The sequence below is a fragment of the Staurois parvus genome, unplaced genomic scaffold (assembly GCF_062004578.1).
Source record: "Staurois parvus isolate SC_StPar_1 unplaced genomic scaffold, SC_StPar_1.0 ptg000470l, whole genome shotgun sequence".
Lineage (NCBI taxonomy): Eukaryota > Metazoa > Chordata > Amphibia > Anura > Ranidae > Staurois > Staurois parvus.
Genome location: NW_028318266.1, coordinates 664,006 through 688,710, shown reverse-complemented (window position 1 = coordinate 688,710; position 24,705 = coordinate 664,006). Strand labels below are relative to the sequence as shown.

At 43.3% G+C, this 24,705-nt stretch overlaps 1 protein-coding gene across 1 annotated transcript; it reads right to left on the bottom strand.

The window, feature by feature from the left end:
* Positions 1-220: 220 nt before the first annotated feature.
* LOC149452474 (vitelline membrane outer layer protein 1-like) lies at positions 221-11,241 on the bottom strand. Its single transcript, XM_089689335.1, has 3 exons — positions 11,042-11,241; positions 5,899-6,011; positions 221-652 (listed from the first exon to the last, which is right to left on the bottom strand). The coding sequence occupies exons 1-3, from the start codon at positions 11,204-11,206 to the stop codon at positions 364-366; spliced, it is 567 nt and encodes a 188-aa protein (XP_089545461.1). The 5' UTR covers positions 11,207-11,241; the 3' UTR covers positions 221-363.
* Between the last annotated feature and the right edge of the window lie 13,464 nt (positions 11,242-24,705).

Genomic DNA, 24,705 nt, shown 5'->3' with positions numbered 1-24,705 from the left:
TACACAATTTGCTTATAGGAAAGAATTACTTTGCTATAAGCAAGCATTTACCTGAATGACAGCGATTCATTCAGGGTTTTTTTGTGCTTAGCTGTGATTTGGCCACAGCTAAGCACCAGTAAAAGTGCTCTCTACATAGTTTTTTTTTTTTTTAATTTTGAAGATATATTTTGGGTTTATTTTAGGCTTTCTGGTATTGTTTATATTAAAACGCAATGCATTGGTAATCACATCTGATTTCTTTATTAAAGTACAATTTTTTTAAAACTGCTTTTTTTTAAAAAAAAAAAATACAATCACATTAATAATTGTATTTCTAAAGCAGACTTAGCATTCTTTTTTTGTATAATTGTGATCCTGATTTTAACAGCATTGGAATTTGACATCATTCAGGGCCGTGTCATCTCCACGTCCTTGGGGATCCTCCACTTTGGTCACGATGCCACAAATTCCCTTTTGGCAGGTGGCACTCGGCCTTCCATATGATCCCCATTTTCCGGCAGAACCTGGCAGGACAGTGAAATCGGAGCAATGGAACAAGACATTGTTGGCTGCTGTATCGTCACCGCTACCAAGGGGCTCCTCAACTTGCAGAACAAAGTAATCGAGATACCCTGAGGGGCACCACTGTACACCAGTCCAACTTCCCCACCTGTAGTGAAAAACAAATATATTTATATCATCTCATTGCTGATTTATGGAGATTACTTACTTTGCTCTGCAGCAATGCTAGGCAATTGGCTTTAGGTTAGATTTGGACTTTGACCATATACTTAGATGATTACAGCGACTGCTTGTGTAACCCATTGAAATGTTATTACTTACAATAAATGAAAATGGACATTAGATAGAGGTGGTCAGCCATTCAGGGTCACTCACAGGGACAGAACAGCCCTGTGGAACTTGTATGCTTGTAGCAGGACTGATGAGCAGGGTGGTCAGGGACTACATTTCCCCGGAAGGGTAGTGTGTGGGTGGGGGCATATAAATATCAAAGCCCAGGAGAGCACAGGGAGAGACTGAAGGAGAAGGAAGTGTGCTGATGGCTAAAGTGCTGATGTAGGCCATAGAGCCAGGATTGGAGAGCGTAAGAGCAGAGCCTACTGACCACCTGGTCTGCCACGCTGACCAGCAGGCCAATCTGACAGCAGGAAACCATGGAAAGCCACGCCTGAACCAGAGAGTCTGGACCAGGGGTGGGCAAACTTTTTGACTTGAGGGCCGCAATGGGTTCATATATTGGACCCGGGGGCCGGACCAAGAGTAGATGAATGATGTGTATGTGTCATCCATAGTAAGTATAGTAATATTCCCCCATAGTAAGCATAGTAATTAATCCCCCATATAGTAATTCATCCCCCATAGTAATTCATCCCCCATATAGTAATTCATCCCCCATATAGTAATTCATCCCCCATAGTAATTCATCCCCCATATAGTAATTCATCCCCCATATAGTAATTCATCCCCCATATAATAATTCATCCCTCATATAGTAATTCATCCCCCATAGTAATTCATCCCCCATATAGTAATTCATCCCCCATATTAAGTCCCCAAGTCCCCCGTGTCAATTTACTTACCTTTGCTCCGCCGTTCCTCTCGCCGTGTTCCCGCGCCGTTCCGGTCTTCAGGGCGGACTGTGAGAGGAGCCTAGCTCCCCTCGCATTCGTCACGTTGCCCCGCCTACACACATCCTGACAGCCATCCTGACAGTATCACGCTCCGCGGGCCGGATTAAAAGGTCCGCCGGGCCGTAGTTTGCCCATTGCTGGTCTGGACTGACGCCATTTGCAGATGAAGTTGGACTGCTGCGATCTGTTGGACTACAATGATCGGGCGAGAGAGAGACCCATACACCCAGGGGTGATTTACCACAAGGCAAACAAGGCATTTGCCTAGGATGGACTTTTTCAGGGGGGAAGAAGAGACGGAAGGAGGGACACATGTGGCATGGGGACCTGGTGAGTTCCAAGAGATGCTGTGGGTTTCATGACGGTGTATGAACAGCCTGACTCTCGTTGCTGGGGATGTCCGAAGCTGTGAAGATGAGTGTCTCTCTCGTCATGGGGGATGGTGGCTGGTGTATGGAGGGGCAGTGGTAGTGGAAGGCTTGGGTGGAGGGCAAGGGTGTTCTTGGTCAATATGGGGAGGGGGGGGGAGGGATTTGTGTGTTGCCTAGGGCAGCTCAAACACTAAATACACCACTGCATACACCCACTAACCAAGTGAATACTGACAGTTTGCCACCTCATCTATCTACCTACACATAGTTGTTCCTGCTCACTGGGGTTTCAGCAGTCCCCTCAGATTGGAGGCAGTGGACTATTTCTGAAAGCAGGCCTGCCAACAGTTGTTGCTGCTTTACTGTGAAAGTCTTTTCTTTGGCTCACAAATACCGAGTGTTTATATTTGCTGCACATATCAGTGTCATTTTGTTCTTTTTGACCAACTTACCTCTAATCCCAATATTAACTTCATACTGGTTTATACTAACTTGTATGTGAATCCATATTACAGTTGTGATTTATTTTGGTCACGAGAGCACGGTGGTGGTGTCAGCAGAGATCGGGCTTTCCACAAGAAGTTCATATTGACAGGGAACCAAAAAAATACTAAGTAACCCTTAAAGGGGGTAGTGCTACACCTATATGAACCTTCCTTTCTGCTGTTCTCTGCTGCTTTGAAAAAGAGAACTCTGATGTAAACTTCAGGGCAATCTAAGAACTGCCCTGCATGGGAAGATCACAAGTCCTCTTTAAAAGACAACCTGACCTTTGGGGAAGCAGTCATTTAATGAATTCCCCCACCCACTTGGGAGCAGCTCACCTGGTAATGTACAAACATTCAACCCTAATCCAGTGATGTTCGCAGTGTGGCTTTAGCTGGCTCTTTTTCACACTATGCATGAGCCCTGAACCCCTACAGTATTCATTCTTACGGGGCAGTTGTGCTTTGCAGGACCATTGGAGGCCACCATCAATACAGCTATCCCATAGGAATGAATGAGGCTGATGCTCACATATGCAGCCACCCTGCTCTAAACAGGGGCTACTGGTCAAATTTAGTTCTGCTGGGTGGTAGACAACCTAACTTATAGTCTACTTGTTCATTTGGTTTTCCCCTAGATTCAGTGAAGCTGTGATTTCTCCCAGTAGATGCCACTGGTACCTCTAGTATTAGTATAAGCAGCTACAGTAAAACTGACATGAATATTCATGCTTCCCCTAGCCAACCAGAAAGTTTCCCGGTGCATGCTGAGGGAGAGCTTGATTAGGCCTGCAGCCTGAGGCCTACACAAGTGCTTGAGTTTCTGTAATCTGGGAGCCAGGCTGAGAACAGAGGAGGGAGGGGAGGAAGATCATTGCTCATAAAAAACAAAATGGCCAAAACCTTAACAAGATGGCTGTCACCTACAGCTTTCATATCCCTATTGTGTACAATTACACCTGGCTACCTTGCACCCCAGCTGAGTCCTTCCTTTCAGCATACAGGTTCCACAGGGATGTTCTATCCTTGTGAGTGACAGACCACCACCATCTAATGTCCATTTTAATGTATTGTACGTAATAACATTTCTATGGGTTACAGAGAAATGGGGCAGCTCAGCTCATCTTTAAACCTGAGTCACCTTCCTCGAATTAGGAGTCATAACCAGGGGCGGACTGACAACTCATGCAATAGGAGATCATGGGGCCCCTTTGTCCTTGCCCAAACTCAAAAAAGCCTATGAAAAAAAAGGTACCAGGGGCATCTCATGGGGCCCCCTACTGACCCCGGGCCCTCGGGCAGTGCCCGAGTTTCCATATGGTCAGTCCACCCCTGGTCATAACATATAATGGTGAGCCGTTTTCCATAGGTGGGGAGTTGGAATGCACAGAGTGTTTTTTTCAGCATGAGTGGTGGCAAAGCAAGGGTAAAAAAGGCTTTTATTACAAATGACACAATTATGTTTGTAACTTGTTGTATATTTCCAAAATACTTTATTTTTGAAAATATTAGGGTTCTGTATTCTTTAGGAAATCCTTGGGCATAGAATCAGTACTGCTAATGTTAACACCTGGGAGGTTGTCAAATGATAGACACTATGCATAGGGCACAGGACTGCCTAGTTTGCTATAGCCTCAACAATGTCATATGTCTGTTGTATATTCCTATCGGTAGCATTAGTGCTGCTCCAGGCAGTGTTAGCCATGGATCCAGGCTTACCAATGCTTTCACACTCCACCAAGAGGATCTATATTTTCAGGGACCTGGGAATGGCTCCAGCCTTACTCCTTGGAATGGGTCTCCTGCCTTGGCCAAACACAGTCGAAGGATCGCAATTTTCAGATTTTGTCTTTTAGATACTATCATGGTCGTATAGAACATTTGAAATGTGGACTTTCAATGTGAATAACTTAGGACTCTGATGTTCTAGGTACTCACAAAAAAGCTTAGAACTTTTATTCCAAGCTTTCAGAAGAAAATAAAGTGTGGCTTGGGCACTTCAAAAGGGAAAGTCCTTTAAAAACTGTATACCACAGTTCTTAAAGGAGAAACACCAGGAAACAGACTAGATTGTCCCACAGTGGAAGAAAAAGTCACTCTATCCTGTAGCCTCCCTAGCAGTCTGTGTGACGGGAGTGACTTTTGGGGGTGGGGGGACCACTTGGTCAGCTCATGTCCCCCTGATTATGTTTAACCCACCCTGGGCCTGTTAAGGGGTACAGTGTGTAAATGTGAATGTCCCAGTCTTGTGTATAGTGTGTGTTCCTTTGTCCCTGCCATGTGGTTGCCTATTGTTTTATGCCATGTGCTACCCCCCCATTGTTCTGTGTCTTGCCATGTGTTGCATTGTCTACTGCCATGTGGCTATTCCTTTGTTCTCAGCCACATGGCTGTCCATTGTTTGTTTGCCATGTGCTTCATCCCATTGTTCTGTGTCTTGGGTTGGTAGGGGTGGTTCCCTGTAGCTCTTCCCACTGATGGAGCGGGTTGATGATGTGTTTACTGTTCCTGGTTGTGTTTCCCCACCCTCTGTATATATCCTGTGTTTTGTGTTAAAATAAAGTGTTAAAATAAAATAGGAAGCCATCCATTGTATACAACTCATGTGCCCTGTTGTGATTGGTCACAGCAGGTCACTTGGTACTGGCAACAGAGCTGGTAAACCGATCTGTCATCGGCCGTGTCCGGGGTACACGGCCGGTGACAGATCACGTCACTGCACAGCTCTGCTGGCATGAAACTGTGCATGCCTGAAAGGACGCCATATGGCGTCCACCTGGAAGGATGAGGTTTTTTGGCAACAAACCATTCGGCCATAGGCCGGGTGGGAACTGGTTAAAAATGTTGAAGTTTTGGCAGGGAGTGATGCAAGTAGCTGGTCTTGCCTAAGGTGTTACATAGTCTAGCACCGGTCTTGCTCAGAAGTAGAAGTAGAGTGGCTTCCCTCTTTGCCTTCCGGCTGGACAAGGTTAATAGTACAGTGTAGTGTGCCATGAGGAACTGGTGGAGACAAGTCCGTTTTCTAGGCTACTTTTCTCAAAATGATTTTGTAGGGCTCTGGAGTATGGTATGGCCTCCAACCATTGAGTGTTGCTGACCCACACGGAACTAGTGTAAACTCCTAATGGCCTGTTGTTCCCCAGTAGCCTTTGGAGGCACCTGCTAACACATGTGTGACCAGATTTGCCATCTCAGAAAATCACACATGTATGTGCACCAGCTTTTGGAATATCGTCTGATCCTTTCTGCACATTTGAGTTTTTTTTAGGGTAAAAATAAATGAATCTTCAACAGTTTAGAACTGTGGAGAGTATGTGATTCCCAAATTGCCCTGAAGAAAAAATATCCATTTTAGATGAAGTGGTTTTATGGTTGGGTTTTGCATAAGGTATAAGTGTATGGACATACCTTCCAGCCAATGACGTTCTTCCAAAACTAAGGTCTTTTTCACCAGGTTTGTTACAGTACAGTTTGATCGCATTTAGCGCAGTGTCATCATCTCCTCCTTGAGGTGGCTCCACCTTAAAAGGAAACAAAAAGTTTATGAAAATATCTTTGTTTAGTTCAGGGAGAATTATTTTTAAGTGCTAGATTTAGAGCTACTCTTGTGAGGGCAGCTGGAAGATTGTGGTCTCCAAAGGTTGCCCTGACCTTGCAAGCCTCCCAACACCTGACACCCTGGGTTCAGACATAATTCTCAAGAGATCACAAATGCAATGACACCAGACTATAGTAAAGCAACAATATAATTACTAAGGGTTCTTCAGTTCAGACAGTAAAGAATGTTAATGCAGATACTGCAGCTCTCAATGTACACCTTTTAGTTGCGGGGTATAGAACACAGGTATATAATGCAAGAATGAAACACAGAAGATCAAACCGTGATTTCATATATGCACTGTAAGACCCTGTGACCCAGGTTAGAAAAAAGGGAAGAGAGCTTGGGAAGAGGGACCTGAACATGGCGCTGGCTGGAAGCTTGTGTTAGGAGATCTGTGAACTGCTGAGAGATGCTGGCGAGGGACTAAGTACAGACATGCCTCTTAAGCTGAGTGTGGTGTTCCAGTGGTGTCTCTGGCTGTTGGGGCCCCCTCAGTTTGACCGGAATGTGGAGCCTGCTCTGTGGAATGGGACAGAGGTGGGGACCTGCGCGGAGGTGGCAGAGGGCCCTGTGATAAGTATCACAAGGAATGCTGTGCAGACACCTGGGAAGCGTCCATGGCCGAATGGAGAAGGGAGAGGAGAGCCCGTCGGAGGACAGCCCTAGTCTCCCCATGGCCTAAGGAGGTCTGGAATGAAGCACTGTACACCGCCATTGAGGTCTCTGAATGGTCTGAAGAGCAGTTGGATAACCACAAAGCAGAGAGTGGTGAGTGCCTATTGTTACACAGCATTTAAACTTTTGTGGGTTCCCTAAAGATCTCCAGGTCTTTTGTGAAAGATTAAAACTGCAAATGCCAGAAATCCCAGGGTGGACTGATATAAGGGAGAAGAGGGGGCTGGAAGAAGAGAAGGGACACTTAATATCTAAAAAAAAAAAAGATGGCAACAGATGTGAACTGAAGAAGACAAACACTTCTGAGAGACTATATAGTTGGGAACTATTTAATAGATGGAGTCCAATAGGAACCCAATTTTTTTCTCCCTCTTGCCTTTAGGTAACATAAGGTGGCAGGAGATATATGGAATTGATGGATGGGGTGAGGGAGAGATCAATGGAGGCATGGAGTAAAAGGTGAAGCATAGGGGGGAATATATGAAGGCCAATACACTTCTGGATCCACACTACATAAGGACTGGGATGGGGTGGTGGGAGGTGTACATAGACAGAGCCTTACCCCAATTAGAGGGATCGACGGTGGGATTATTCCCACAACAGATCCAAGGGCTAGGAATGAGCCATTGGTTTTTAAGGGGACACCTTTACATTGTACTACTAAAAAGCACCCACTAGTTAACTTCCGTGTCTGGCAGTTGAGGGGCTAACTGTTAGCCACAGGCTCCGCTTCCTCCCTGCCAGTGATAGGGTGATGGAACATGTATGCAGAAGGGGTACAGGGATGGAATGTGTGCGCATGGAGGGGATACAGAGATGGAACGTGTGTGCAGAGAGGGTACAGGGATGGAACACGTGTTTGGAGAGCAGATACAGGAATGGAACATGTGTGCAGAGGGAAGACTAACGATTAATAATGTGGGTTGTTGACAACTGAATCTGCACCACATTCCAATTTATATAGATATTTCTAAAACATCTAGATTTGGGACTTTGAGGCGCTTCTAGATACTTTAACTTGTATTAGTCTAAACCTTTAATAACGTTTAGATTACAAAGATAAAATATATTCATAAAACAAACATATATACAAATGGTCTACTTGTCCTCATTGCTAAAGCACCATCCCTCCATAAAGATCTGGCAGACACTGGAGTTGTGGTACACTATTCCACTATAAAGAGATACTTGTACAAATATGGTCTTCATGGAAGAGTCATCAGAAGAAAACCTCTTCTATGTCCTCACCACAAAAATCATCGTTTGAACTTTGCAAATGAACATATAGACAAGCCTGATGCATTTTGGAAACAAGTTCTGTGGACCAATGAGGTTAAAATGGAACTTTTTGGCCGGAATGAGCAAAGGTACGTTTGGAAAAGAAGGGGCACAGAATTTATTGAAAAGAACCTCTGTCCAACTGTTAAGCATGGGGTTGGATCAATCATGCTTTGGGGTTGTGTTGCAGCCAGTGGCACAGGGAACATCTCACGAGTAGAAGGAAAAATGGATTCAATAAAATTTCAGCAAATTTTGGATGGTAACTTGATGCCATCTGTGAAAAAGCTGAAGTTAAAGAGAGGATGGCTTCTTCCTATGTAAAAAAGCAAATTCTGGACTGATCCCTTTATTTTGTTTCCATTAAGGTTTTTTTCTTGGTACCTTTTTTTTTTTTTTGTTTTTAGGAGCGCTCACTATCCTTTTATTACATACATACGTGTACTGTAGTGAACTGTGCCCCCACCTGATTGAAAAAACTGGGGGATAAAGATTGACCTAATGTGGGTCCCCTTCTAGGAACTATAATTACACTTTCCATGAGGTGCAGTACATGTCTGATTCTTACAAAGAGCCAACAAATATCTATTAACAGTGCTTCTGATTGCCCCAAAGGGTAAAGGCTTTTAAAGTGTTGCCTATGGAGAATTCTTGGTACTATAGTTTTTGTATATCTATGGGCGTGTCCCATTTAAAGACTTGACATGTTTGGAATCTATTTAGTTGATGCAACCGAATGTTTCATATTTTACAAAAAAAAAAAAAAATTGGGTATAATATTGTGTTTTCATGAAAATTACTGTATTTTTCGCTCCATAAGATGCACTTTCCCCCCCCCCAAAAAGGGGGGAAAATGTCAGTGCGTCTTATGGAGCGAATATGGAGCGGCCGGTCCGGTATTTCCACCGCCGCGTCAGAATACCGGGCCGGCCGCTCAGCTCTGCAGTGGGACCTTATGGAGATGACTGCTGACCTTTGGGGAGGGGGGGGAGCGGGTATCTGAATTTGACAGGTACTCGCTCTTACTTCCGCGGAGTTGTTCTTTGACCTTACCTGTTCCTCTATCCAGCGGCGTGCTGTCTTCCCGGCTTCTGTAGTGTGGGCGCTCGGCATGACAGCCGGGTGCCAAGTGCGCATGCGCAAGAAGCGGTGCTTTTTGTGAATGGTAAGGCGGTACCTGGGACACATGACAGATCCCAGAAGCCGCCGGACCAATCACAAAGCGAAAGTGCTTCTCGCTCATGCGCACTGGGCACCCGGCTGTCAAGCCCAGCGCCCACACTACAGAAGCCGGGAAGACAGCGCGCGGCTGGATCGAGGAACAGGTAAGATCAAAGAACAACTCCGCGGAAGAGCGGGTACCTGTCAAATTCAGATACCCGCTCCCCACCTCCCCAAAGGTCAGCAATCATCTCCATAACTGTGTCCGCAGTCTCTGGTCATCTCCTGTACTGTCCGCAGTCTCTGGTCATCCCTGTACTGTCTGCAGTCTCTGGTCATCCCTGTACTGTGTCTGCAGTCTCTGGTCATCTCCTGTACTGTGTCCACAGTCTCTGGTTTATCTCCTGTACTGTCCGCAGTCTTTGGTCATCTCCTGTGCTGTGTCCACAGTCTCTGGTCATCTCCTGTACTATCCGCAGTCTCTGGTCATCCCTGTGCTGTTTCCGCAGTCTCTGGTCATCTCCTGTACTGTCCCCGCAGTCTCTGGTCATCTCCTGTACTGTCCCCGCAGTCTCTGGTCATCTCCTGTACTGTGTCCGCAGTCTCTGGTCATCTCCTGTACTGTGTCCGCAGTCTCTGGTCATCTCCTGTACTGTGTCCGCAGTCTCTGGTCATCTCCTGTACTGTGTCCGCAGTCTCTGGTCATCTCCTGTACTGTGTCTGCAGTCTCTCTGGTCATCTCCTGTACTATGTCTGCAGTCTCTGGTCCTGCAGTCTCTGGTCATCTCCTCTACTATGTCTGCAGTCCATTAGTTCAGAATTTTTTTTCCTGTTTTCTGCCTCTAAAACCTAGGTGCTTCTTATGGTCAGGTGCGTCTTATGGAGCAAAACATACGGTAATTCTAGCGTATTTTTTACTGTAAACACGCATTTGATACATAACGACACCAATATCGTCAAAAAAAAAAACCTCTATCTCCTAGATTGTAAGCTCCAAGGATCAGGGCCCTCCTTTCCCTCTTGTATTGAACTGCATTGTCTCCCGTTATATTGTAAAGTGCTGAGCAAACTGTTGGCGCCATATAAATCCTGTATAATAATCATCATCACCATTTTATTCTCCAGGATCTCTGCTTTCAGAAAATATATAATTTGGAGGGGGGGGGGGGTTAAATTAATTTCTAGCATAAAATGCAGATTTTAACATGTGCAGAATTTTTTTTTTTAAAAAGGATGCTCTGGCAGTCACATGGTTAACCATGAATTAGACCATCCACCACCAAGAGAAGATCTGAAGGACAAAAGGGCTCTGCACACCACATAACTGGCCTGATGATATCTGGAAAAGGTAGGCATTAAAAATGCATTAGGTGTAGCTGGAGATGGAAGTCTGCTGTGTGGAACAGGGCTTAAAAGTATAACTAAAAGGCAGAACTTTTTTTTTTTTTAGTTTTGGACACAGTGGAGAGGGATTAGACCCCTTGTCAGGTTTTTATTGCTGTCTGTTAGGGATTTTTCCCTTCTATTTGTCTCCCTTCCAAATTTTGGGTTGTCACCAGAACAGGAATAGAGGGGAAATCATCCAAAGGGGACACTAGTTCTGGCAACTACTCACTTTGTAGGGATTTCCTCTCACTTCCTGTTTTGGCTGTGGGATAGGAAGTCAATGGAAATCTCCCCAATTGGACACAGATGGCAAAAAAAAAAAAAAAAAAACTTCGGGGGTTATAACCTTTCTTTACTCTATACAAAATGAAATGAATAATTTTGCTTTCAGTTCTGCTTTCAGACTGGACCTTCAGATTCAGTCAAATCTAACATTTTGGGATCACTTACCCGCAAATCAAAGCCTGTTGCTACCATTCCAGAAGGGCAGGTATCCATCCATCCCCATTTACCCCATTGACCACCATTGGTCACAGAAATCTCTAAGCCGTGGATCAGCGGGGAGTGGAGGAGCATCAAAGTGACCATCCAGCTCAGCATCATCTTCCTCACCATGGCTCTCAGAGTAGACCAGATATTCTGGGACCAGTCTACGGAGCTCCCATATTTATAGCACTGACACAATGTCAGCCGAGGACACTGGGTGGGGCACGTACTGAGTTTATTATCCACTTCAAGTCTGGACACTTTCCCCCCCTTCCAGTCCAGACACTTTCCCCCCCTTCCTGCCCCCAGGCCAATTATCAGCTTTCAGCGCTGTCACACTTGAATGACAAATGCGCGGTCATGAAACACTGCACCCATATGAATTTTTAGCATTTTTTGAGACAGATAAAGCTTTATTTTGATGGTATTTATTCACCACTGGGATTTTTTTTTTTTTTGCTATGTAAGGGAAAAAGTCCAAAAAGTTTGGAAAAAAAGTGTTTTTCTTATAAAATTTTGCAAATATATAATCTTTCTTCATAAATCTTGGCCAAAATTTATTAATTTATCTTTTTAGTAAAAAAAAAAAACCCAAATTAGTTTATAACCAAAACTTATCATTTTTTAAAAAAATGTTTTTACATTTTTATTTTATTTTTTTATATTATTATTTATGTTTTTTTTTTTTACATACTGTCACCCTAGCAGTACAGAGTCACCATAGTGACACTGTATTACTTGTGGGGGGTTATGAAGTTTTTTTTTTTTACACTGATTGCTTTTACACCCATAAAGGCTGTAAAAGCAATCATTTCTCCTTCTCTCTGGCTGCATTCTTGCAGCCATTGAGAAATACTGTGTGAGCTGTGATTGGTCACAGCTTGTCACATGGTACAAGGCTGCTGTGAATAGCCTTGTACCATGTGACCTCTGTGATCATTCACAGATTTCACACGTAGAAGGCAATGATGTCACAAGTGACATCTTGCTTACTACTCTTCATGTGATCACATGATCGGGACCTCGCACAGAGGTCCTGTACAGCGATTGGTGTTCCATTGTGTCCGGAGGACACAGCGGGCACCGGATTGCGGTGCTGCATGCAGGGGGCGGGGAGGCCATTTATAAACGGCCACCAGCCCCTGAACTGCCACCGTCTGGCCGTTTATATACATAGGCCGGACAGGAAGTGATTAAATTAATAAATTGCAAACCCCAGCGACACAAGAAAAAACACCCCCCAAAAATATTTTTTTAGTTGAGGTATTTACTACTTCTTTTGACCTAGCAGCCATGGACATATTTAACTTTGTTTCCCAGAAAAGGGTTAATGTGGAAGATATTTTTTTACAGAATTATGAACACACAGATTTAACCAAAGGTTTCAAACATGTAAAGAATTCATTAGACAAACAGGTTAGGACATGGTGGGATGTCTCAACTCTTGTGAAATATATTAAGGAAGGGATTACACCTAGGAGGTTAAGGTGGGACATAGCTCCTAGTGATGGTCTGATAGGGAAAGAGTTGGATGAAGAATGGTTCTCTTTTTTCAGTCATGTGGAAAAAAAACTAATGAAATTAATCTCCTAGATTGTAAACTCAAAAGAGCAGGGCCCTCGAACCCCTCGTGTATTGTATTGTCTCATGTTCTGTCCCCCTTGCTACTGTACAGCGCTGAGCAAACCCTTTGGCGCTATATAAATACTGTATAATAATTGTGCAGAGAAGGAAAAGGAAATTGAGGATTTTAGAGGAAAAGATTCATAATTTGAGAGATAAAATGGCACCTTTTAGTGAGTCTAGTGAGAATTTAAAGAAAAGGCTAAACATATTCAGGATTATATAAAAAAATTAGATGAGGACACGCAAAAGAAAAAAAATCAAAAAATATTGTAGGGATATTCAGGATTAGAAATCCAATATTGTTTGCAAATGGCAGGAGGATGAAAATAGGGGTACTAGTGAATCTAGGAATTCATCAATAGAGAGAGTAATTAATGATCCCATACAAAGATCATCTCCATCCAAAAATAAACAATATACAATTAATAATTTCAAGACAGGAATAAAAACTCCTCCCCTATTGGAAAAAGTAGAAATGTTAATGGGAATAATACACCTCTCTATAAAGTACCCACCAAAAATAGGTTTGAGCCTTTAATTGATTGGGTTATGTCATCTCCCGGGGATATGGCTATCAAGAAGAGGGAGCGGATTTTCCAAGAGGAGGCTATGGAGGACCTCCTTGGAGGGGGGGGGAGGAACAAGGGGATCATTCCCATGCCCGCCTCCAGGACTTCTCCAGGGTGTCACCCATCCTCTGGAACTTCCTGCCCCAACCCACCAGATTATCACCTACTCTCCTCTCCTTTAGGCGCACCCTGAAAACCCATCTCTTCAGGGAAGCCTACCCCACCCCCTGCTAACTTGCCGACCTCCTCCACTCTTCCTACCACTCCATCCCCCACAGCTATCTCCTCCTGTGCCACCATCCCCTCCCTCCTAGATTGTAAGCTCGAAAGAGCAGGGCCCTCGATCCCCTCATGTTTTGCATTGTATTGGTATTGTTCTGTCACATGTTCTGTCCCCCTTTGTAATGTACAGCGCTGAGCGAACTATTGGTGCTTTATAAATACTGTATAATAATAATTCCATATGAGGAGAAGAGGGGGACCTTATCACCTTCCCAGAAGAGGGAGGGGAGGATGGAGACCACCTGTGTTCCATCAAGACCCCACTGGCGAAGGAGGGGATGTAGAGGGAGAAAGAGGAAAAAGAAAAGGTCGATGTAAACCAAGGGATTTTCAATCTTAGTGATTGTGTTTTAAATGATGAGGAATTGAAGGTTTTATCTTTGGGTTTAAAATTTGCTCCGGATAAAAAGCTTAACAAAATTAAAAACGTATATTGATCTGCATAAATATATTAGAAAGTTGAATCTTAAGAAATATTGGAATAATAAAACTAATAAGGATATTGGGAATGTCAGCTCTGGTAATAACGGGGAAAATGATGATCCATATTTAAGTATTAGTGATGAGATGAACCCCCCTGGAGGTATTCCCGAGTGTAGCTCGGGGTAAAGTTTTAGTACCACAAGCGGTAACCCCGAGCTACACTCGGGAATACACTGCAGCGTTGCTCCGGGATCTCTCTTCTTTTACCTTGTCCTGCGCTCCCACGATGTCCCTCCTGCAGTGTCCCCTGTAATGTCCTCCGGTGGATGCTGGCATCTGTCATCTAGGTTCCGTCCCCCACGAGCGTTGGGACGTATGGGGATGGACCTGGTGGGAAATTTGAAAAATGACAAAAAGTGACATTCACTAAAATCACATAGTATAACATTCCTGTATCAAACCATTTCACATACATTTTGTCCCGAGTGCTTTGTCCGGCGCCCTGCCTGCATTTTTACTGTTCTCTCTGCCTGGAAACTGAGAAACGTCCATGGCGTCCAAAAAGCGTCCCTTTATGTCAGACGCGGTTTTAGACCGGCTAGAGAACAGCGATAGTAAATCAGAACCACTTGCAGAATTGAGTGATAATGATTCGTGGGGGAAATTCATCATCAGACACTGAAAACGATTCTGCAACTGAGCTCAGCGATGTGCGAACTTGGCGCTATATTTCACATTTCAGTGTTTTTGGTTTGATTATATTATTGAATTAAATTTATTATTATATTATTATTTTTTATGATTATTTATTAAATTATAATTTATGATTTCGTGTTTCAAAGTGTAACATATCCGGGATGTTTACTAGTCTCTTGTCCGGACAGATTTCAGAGAGTTATTCCTAAAAATTACAGGCCTACAATAAAAAAACTACATATTTCCATGCAAAAAAATGTACCGCTTTGAGCACAGAAATATGGACATAATCAGACCGCTAGGGAGGTTAAGAGAGGAACTGAGAAACCATATCTACATACGAATTTGAGAAATCAGTCTGTATTTAACCCCAAGATAGGTAATAACTGTTGTGTGGATGCATTAAGGTAACGTTCACACTTGACTGTTTTACCAATGCTTGCCAAACGCCCCTATAGTGTTTGGCAAGCGTTGGTCCGGGGTTTGTGGAGCGTTTTTTAACACTTGGCAAACATTCCGCAAACGCCTCATGCACAGTTTAGCGGTGGTTGCTAGGCATTTGCTGAGCGTTGAAAACGCTCCACAAACGCCTGTAATGAAGTTTAAATGGTGTTTCTGCTCCGCAAACGCCCCGCAACCGCGCCACAAACGGAGAGGTACCATAGACTAGAATACGAGGCTTCAATGCCTCGTGACTCGACCAGAGGCGTCCGTTTTGCCGTGACGCTAATGCTCCCGTTAGAACAGCACCATGTGCTGCAATGTGCAGAATTGTCAGAGGCGGTAAAAACGCTTCCCAAACGCCTCTCTGCCGCCTGCACACAACGCTAGTGTGAACGTAGCCTTAAGAAGATGGTGGAACACGATTTAGAAAATTTGTCTGTCCCTTGAATGAGAAGGAAACAGGACTTGATAAGAGGATTTCAAAAATGAGAGAAAAATAGAAATATCGTAATTAGGCCAGCGGACAAGGGTGGGGGAGTTGTGATATTGAATAAAAGCGATTATTACGCAGAACTTAATAGACTAGTTGATGATGTTAACACCTATGAAGTTCTGAAAGGAAACCCCACTAAAAAATATAAAGGTAAGCTAGTGAAACATATTAAAGAAGGGGAGAGAGAAGGTTTACTTAATAAGAAGGAGGGTAAATATTTGGTACCTAATGCCCCAATACTACCTGTTATATACCAACTGCCAAAGATTCATAAAAATTTGGAGAAGCCCCCTGGAAGACCCATTATTAGTGGGATTGATTCCCTGTTTTCTAGGCTGGGGGATTATGTTGACAAGTTTTTGCAGCCTGTAGTTCCTGTTTTTCCACTTTATTTGAGAGATAATGGTGATCGGATTAGCATACTTAAGGGTATTAGAGAAGAAGGAGATTGTGTCATGGCCAAGTGCGGACTGACAACTCATGGGGCCCCCGGGCAATAGGAGATCATGGGGCCCCTGTGTCCTTGCCCAAACTAAAAAAAGCCTATAAAAAAGGTACCAGGGGCATCTTATGGGGCCCCCTACCGACCCCGGGCCCTTGGGCAGTGCCTGAGTTTCCAAATGGTCAGTCCCCCCTGGTCATGGCAAGTGTTGATGTGAATTCTCTGCACACAAATATTAGACATATGGATGGGTTAGGATCAGTCAAATGGTCATTGGATACCAAATCGGGGTTGAAATCCAAGCAAAAAGATTTTATACTCAAAAGTCTTGATTTAGCTACATCACACAATTATTTCTGGCATTCCAGCAAGTTCTATAGGCAAGCAATGGGTGTGGCTATGGAAGCCAAAAATGCACCGTCAGTGGCAAATCTGTTCATAAGCAGGTGGGAAAGTAAAGCCATTTTTGAGAATAGGAACCCGGAATTGTTGGTCTATAGAAGGTTTATATATTATTATAATATGGAAGGGGACAAGAGAAGGATTGGAGGAATAGATTCAAAAAATGGTTTGTAACCCTTTTAATATATAATTTACTAATAATACCAGTGAGGAGGTAATATATTTTCTAGATCTAACGATTTATAAACAAGGTAATACATTTTGCACCAAAACGCATTTAAAAGACAGGAATGGATACATTCCAAGTCATAGTTGTCACTAGAGATGAGCGAATCGAACCAGGCGAACCGGAATTCGATACGAATTTCAGGAAAAATTTGATTCGCGTCGAATCCGAAATTTTGCCTACTTCGGGTGCGCGAATCGAAATTTTCCCGATCAGCCGGCAAAAGTGTCCCTGCAGAGAGCTCCGCTATTTCTGACATTTCTCTGACAGTTCCTTCACATGTACAGCGGTTGAAACATTGTATCTATTAGTTTCCATTTAGGATACAGATGTTTCAACCGCTGTACATGTGAAGAAGCTGTCAGAGAACTGTCAGAAATAGAGGAACTCTGCACATACACTTTTTGCCGGCTTGGAATTATTCTTATTTTCATCCTACTTCTTCTTCTTCTTCATCCTCATCCTCATCCTCTTCTTCTGAGGATGAGGATGAGGATGAAGAAGAAGAAGAAGTAGGATGAAAATAAGATTAATTCCAAGCCGGCAAAAAGTGTATCTGCAGAGCTCCTCTAAGTGTATTTGCAGAATGTCATTTATGGAAAAAAATAGATACAATGTTTCAACCGCTGTATGGAGTGAATGTCCCAGAACTGTCAGAAATAGTCTATTTCTGACAGTTCTGGGACATTCACTCCATACAGCGGTTGAAACATTGTATCTATTTTTTTCCATAAATGACATTCTGCAGATACACTTAGAGGAGCTCTGCAGATACACTTTTTGCCGGCTTGGAATTATTCTTATTTTCATCCTACTTCTTCTTCTTCTTCTTCTTCATCCTCATCCTCATCCTCTTCTTCTTCTTCTGAGGATGAGGATGAAGAAGAAGAAGAAGAAGTAGGATGAAAATAAGAATAATTCCAAGCCGGCAAAAAGTGTATCTGCAGAGCTCCTCTAAGTGTATCTGCAGAATGTCATTTATGGAAAAAAATAGATACAATGTTTCAACCGCTGTATGGAGTGAGTGTCCCAGAACTGTCAGAAATAGGCTATTTCTGACAGTTCTGGGACACTCACTCCATACAGCGGTTGAAACATTGTATCTATTTGTTTCCATAAATGGATCCATTTATGGAAACAAATAGATACAATGTTTCAACCGCTGTATGGAGTGAATGTCCCAGAACTGTCAGAAATAGTCTATTTCTGACAGTTCTTTGACATTCCCTCCATACAGCGGTTGAAACCGCTGTATGGAGTGAATGTCCTAGAACTGTCAGAAATAGACAGAAACTGTCACAGAACTGTCCTTCTTCTCATCCTTCTCCTTCTTCTCATCCTTCTTCTCATCCTTCTTCTCATCCTTCTCCTTCTTCTCATCCTTCTCCTTCTCCTTCTCATCCTTCTCCTTCTTCTCATCCTTCTCCTTCTTCTCATCCTTCTCCTTCTTCTCATCCTTCTCCTTCTTCTCATCCTTCTCCTTCTTCTCATCCTTCTCCTTCTCCTTCTTCTCATCCTTCTCCTTCTCCTTCTTCTCATCCTTCTCCTTCTCCTTCTTCTCATCCTTCTCCTTCTCCTTCTTCTCATCCTTCTCCTTCTCCTTCTTCTCATCCTTCTCCTTCTCCATCTTCTCATCCTTCTCCTTCTCCTTCTTCTCATCCTTCTCCTTCTGCTTCTCCTTCTCCTTCTTCTCATCCTTCTCCTTCTTCTCATCCTTCTTCTCATCCTTCTTCTCATCCTTCTCCTTCTTCTCATCCTTCTCCTTCTTCTCATCCTTCTCCTTCTTCTCATCCTTCTCCTTCTCCTTCTTCTCATCCTTCTCCTTCTTCTCATCCTTCTCCTTCTTCTCATCCTTCTCCATCTTCTCATCCTTCTCCTTCTCCTTCTTCTCATCCTTCTCCTTCTCCTTCTTCTTCTCCTTCTTCTCATCCTTCTCCTTCTCCTTCTTCTCATCCTTCTCCTTCTCCTGCTTCTCATCCTTCTCCTTCTCCTTCTTCTCATCCTTCTCCTTCTCCTTCTCCTTCTCCTTCCTCATCTCCAAGGGCATTTAAATTAAAGGTACAGTGTTCTGCACTAATTTAAAGGCTCTCTGAAGCCTAGAAACCCTTTTTATAAGTCATCTTCGTAGCGAATAAATTCGCATCGAATCGAATTTCTTCCTGGAATTCGCCGAATCAGCCGAATCGAATTTTTGAATACTTCGCTCATCTCTAGTTGTCACCATAGTAACTGGTTAAGATCTATTCCCAAAAGTCAGTTTATTAGATTGAAACGAAATTGTGATGATGAAAGTATTTTTCAAGGTCAATCAGACATTATTACAAAGGTTTAGTTCTTCTTCTTCCTCCTCCTCTTCCTCCTCCTCCTCTTCCTCTTCTTTTATATTGTGTGATAGTTCCGATGTTACTTATTTGCTGGAATGCCCTTGTCATTTCCAGTACATAGGTAGAACTACTAGGAAACTCTCTGTAAGATTGGGGAAACAAAGAAAGGATTTAAATATCATAGCTTGTCACATCATTTTAGAGTATGTAATAACAGGGATCCGACATCTTTAAAGTTCTGTGGGATAGATAGAATTGATGTCCCGTGGAGAGGGGGTGATATGGTCAAAAATATTTCACAAAATGAAACTAAATGGATATACCAAATGGTGACGTTGATCCCTAAAGGGTTAAATGCAGAGATTGACATAAATTGTTTTTTTATCCAATTTGTAGCTAATCCGAGTGCAAATTAATATTTTATACATTTTGTTTTTTTATTTTTATTCTTATATATGTGTATATATAATATCTATTTATTATTTTTGTATTTTTTCATTTGTATTATTTATTTTTTAATTTCAATTTTTTTTCATATTTTACTATATTTTAAATTTTTATATCTTTTATTTCATATTTTATTTTTTATTTTTACATTTACTATTTACCGTATTTTTCGCACCATAAGACGCACTTTTTTCCCCCCCAAAAAGGGGGGAAAATGTCAGTGCGTCTTATGGAGCGAATATAAAGCGGCCGGTCCGGTATTTCTGCGGCCACCATGTCAGAATACCGGGCCGGCCGCTCAGCTGTTGTCTCCTGCAGGGCCTTACCTGTTCCTCGCTCCAGCGCTGCACAGTCTTCCCGCGCTGGCTTCTGTGACAGCCGGGTGCCCACTGCGCATGTGCTGCGCTTTGTGAATGATCCGGTGTCTTCTGGGACACATGAAAGGTTCCAGAAGGCGCCGGCCCATTCACAAAGCGAAACGCTTCTCGCACATGCGCAGTGGGCACCCGGCTGTCACAGAAGCCGGCCCGGGAAGAAGAGGGAAGGCAACTCCGTGGAAGTGGGAGCGGGTACCTGTCAAATTCAGGTACCCGCTCCCCCTCCCTCCCCAAAGGTCAGCAGTCTCTGGTCATCCCCTTCACTGTCTGCAGTCTCTGGTCATTCCCTGTACTGTCCGCAGTCTCTGGTCATCCCTGTACTGTCCGCAGTCTCTGGTCATCTCCTGCACTGTGTCCGCAGTCTCTGGTCATCTGCACTGTGTCCGCAGTCTCTGGTCATCTCCTGTACTGTGTCCGCAGTCTCTGGTCATCTCCTGTACTGTGTCCGCAGTCTCTGGTCATCTCCTGTACTGTGTCCGCAGTCTCTGGTCATCTCCTGTACTGTTTCTGCAGTCTCTGGTCATCTCCTGTGCTATGTCCGCAGTCTCTGGTCATCCCCTGTACTATGTCCGCAGTCTCTGGTCATCCCCTGTACTATGTCCGCAGTCTCTGGTCATCCCCTGTACTGTCTGCAGTCTCTGGTCATCTCCTGTACTGTGTCCGCAGTCTCTGGTCATCTCCTGTACTATGTCCGCAGTCTCTGGTCATCCCCTGTACTGTGTCCGCAGTCTCTGGTCATCCCCTGTACTGTCTGCAGTCTCTGGTCATCTCCTGTACTGTGTCCGCAGTCTCTGGTCATCTCCTGTACTATGTCCGCAGTCTCTTGGTCATCCCCTGTATTTTGTCCGCAGTCTCTGGTCATCTCCTGTACTGTGTCCGCAGTCTCTGGTCATCCTCTGTACTGTGTCCGCAGTAAATTGGTTCAGAATATTTTTTTTTTCTTGTTTTTCACCTCTAAAACCTAGGTGCGTCTTATGGTCAGGTGCGTCTTATGGAGCGAAAAATACGGTATATCTATTTTTATCTTTATTTTCATTTTTTCTTATTTTTATTTTTTTTTATTTTGTTGTTTGAAATATATATATATATATATATATATATATATGTATGTGTGTATATATATATATATATATATATATATAAATAATTAAAGGGGTCTGGAAAATATTTTTTTCTAATTTTTTTTCAAATTTTTTTATTGTTTTTCTTCTGTTTTTATTGGGTCTATATGTTTAAGGTTTTCACTGGCTCAAATATCTTGTAGTGATTCTAGGATAAATGGTACTGATGTTTAAGTATGTAATAAAATGTTTAAGGCTTAGAATAAATGGTTGAAAAAAGGACGTGGCATTATACCTATTGGGATCAATTGACCTATGGGAGAAGAGGGGATGGTGTTATATAAGCGCCTGGAGACTGGAGGTGTGTGTCTTGACAACGCCCTGTGGGAGGGGCGAAACGCATTGAAACGCACCCAGAAATGCAAAATGACTTTGCGCATAGGTGCCGCGCTGTAGCAGTATATCTGCTATAGGGCAGTCCTTAAACAGTTAAACAGAGAAAATGGTCACATGAGTAGGCTGATGTAACATTGTCAACTTATGAAGCCATGTTTCAGATCAACAAGAGTGTTACCTATGTGCTTGTCAATCAAAAGACCACATATGTAATATCCTCCGGAATAAACAGTTTTTTACTTGTGAGCCACCGATTTTATATATAGATATACTGGATCGCTGACATCCCGCACATCCTCTATTTATGTGCCCAATTATCCAAAACAAACTCAATAAACTGAATGTCATGCTCCTACCTCAGATACATAATTCTGTACAAAAAAATATAAATATAAAAAACTAAAATTATATTTTACTAAATATTGAACCCACAAACACAAATAAGTGCAAATCTAAATATGATAAAAAAAAAAATTCAAATGCATAACATCAAATGACATAAGTCTCTGTGCAGTGATGGTGATACTCCCAGAGATTCAGGTAAAATAAAGAAAAACAAAAGGCGACTTCTTAAATATAATTCAGATGTACGCTCACCTCCTTAAAAGACTGTAACAGGCTTATTGCGCTTTTGTTCACTAATAGGAACATTTATTGCATAGTGTAAGGTGTGGTGGGTATCTCTCAGCCATCTCCACGTCTCGTATTCCTCCAGGGATCTCTCTCCCATGCAGCTACTCCTCCTCCTTGAAATAACTCTTCTCTTTGAGAGCCTAAACCAGGCTTCTTAGACTTTAGCTCACTGATTAGATAAGATAAGTATCACCCGTCCATCTCCCCGTCTCCTATCCCTCCTGGGATCTCTCTCCCATAAGGCTACTTCTCCTCAGATATATCCTCAGCAGGGGCGGACTGACAACTCATGGGGCCCCTGTGTCCTTGCCCAAACTCAAAAACGCCTATGAAAAAGGTACCAGGAGCATCTCAAGGGGCCCTCTACTAACCCCAAGCCCTCAGGCAGTGCCCGAGTTTCCAAATGGTCAGTCCGCCCCTGATCCTCCGTGTAAAAAGAGAATAACAAATAGTGCCTTATCCTTTAAATAAGAAGTACTTTATTCAGTGCTACAATGCACTTACATTTATACAGTACAAAAATCGCTTGGTTTAAAATAATGTTGACGGGGTGCACGCACGGCCGGCTCCCGAATGGACGTGTAGTGAGATAGGCTCCGTCCATCCGCCAGAGCGATCGTGGCTCACTCAGACCCCGGGATTTTTAAACCCCACAGTGACCTGCATAAGAGGTGCCCGAACCTCACCAGCTATGCCCTGCAGGAGGAAAACCCCGGGGCAGCCAGGGAAACTGACACAATTCTTCCCTACCATCACGGCAGGGATCCAAGATGGCGCCGGCGGCAGCACCATGAGAGACAGCAGACAGGAGGGGGACTACACAGCCCAGCAGAAAGACCACAGGCTGCAATTCCCGCTGTACCCAGGGGACCCTGGTGAGTTGTCTCCCCCTCTGTCCCCTACCACAAGCAGCCCGGCCAAGTCTAGACCCAGACTAGACCCCAAACAACAGCCTGCATATCAGGCCCTCAGCCAACCGACACCTCAGACACACACAGACCTCCCTGTCATAGAGGCTTTCCCGGCAGCAGACCAACCCATAACAGAGATGTGCATGAAGAATATGCTGTTATCGCTCAGGCAAACCCTCCATAATGACCTGTCATCATCTTTAGTACAAATCACCACCGTGGTCAAACAACAAGAACACAGATTACAACATATTGAATCTAAAATGTGCGACATCATTACAGCGCACATTAATTTGATTGACGCACATACAGATCATACGTCGGACATCGAACAAATCAATTAATTAATTAAATCATTAATTAATTATAATAATAATATATAAATCCTGTATTATAATAATAATAATAATAATAATATATAAATCCTGTATAATAATAATATATAAATCCTGTATAATAATAATAGCACTGGGCAAGAAGGGGTTAATGTGAGGGGCAATCAAAGAGTTAACTGTGTGCTGGGAGTGTTTTACTAGGGGGCGGGGGTGTGTTCTTCACTGTAAGCACACTGCTCGGGATGGCTGTACTGTGCACAGCCATCCCGAGCAGTGTACTAGAGCTGACTGGGAGGAAGATTGTTTGTAAACAAAACAAATCAATCTGAAACTAGCTGATCTAGAAGATCGATCAAGACGTAATAATATCAAGTTCAGGGGTATCCCTGAAAATGTCACTAATGAAGCATTGCTACCCTATATACAACAGTATATAAAACTCCTCATTCCATCTATCTCCGACCTAGAACATGCTATAGACCGAGCCCACCGACTACCTAAACCCTCGTTCCTGTCGGCATCCATCCCAAGAGATGTTCTAGCCCTGATTCACTTCTTTTATATAAAAGAAAAAGTTATATCGGCGGCCAGAAATACATCTGCACTCCCGCCATCACATGCAAATATCAGATTATTCGCAGACCTCTCTAAGACTACGCTACTTAACCGCAAAAAGATGATTACCATTACTAAAGCCCTAAGAAATCACGGCATAGCATATCAGTGGGGCTTCCCCACAAAACGAACCGTAAAACAGCACGGTAAAGTCTTCACCATCAAAAACCTTGAAGCGGGCCTAGACCAGCTCAAAACTTGGAAAATAATCCCTGAGGACACACAACAACCCACACCTACCAATTTACAGAATATGGAGGCTGAATAAGCCTATTACAACTCACCTCCGCTACAATACCAATGCACCACATCAAAGTTGTCATCCCACCTCACTAATCTCTGGCGATCGGCCATGTTCAGAAAGTTTTATGTTACAAGGAAATGTTTGGCATGACCTTCTTAACAGTCAAAGCCTGTTCAAACCCCCAATATCTGAAGTAGCAAGTCAAGCTACTCAGACCACTTACCACCTCCTTCCTCAGCACCACCAATCTCGCCTTAATTTCTACTTGACCTCGACGAATCTTCACGGAACTCCCACTTTAATCCAGCAACCGAATCTAAACCGCTTCAGTAATACTGATGGTTTCTTCCCTCACACAGATACACTCGCATAACCTCATATCTTTTTAAGCATCACCTCAAATATTCGGCTCAGCAATCAAAGACCCACGTTATGATCAACATCACATCTCTTAATGTTCGTGGCTTAAATTCTCTATTTAAAAGATCGATGCTGCAAAAAGAAGCTAGAATGTTCCAGGCCGACATCCTTTTTATACAAGAATCCCACTTTGCTACAAACAAGATACCCAAACTCCACCTCAACAGTTTCCCGAACTTCTTTATGGCTACTTGTAGCAAACTTGCTCATCAGAGCTGGACGCGGAGTTCCCCTTTTTTCTTTTATTAGAAGTATTCCTCAG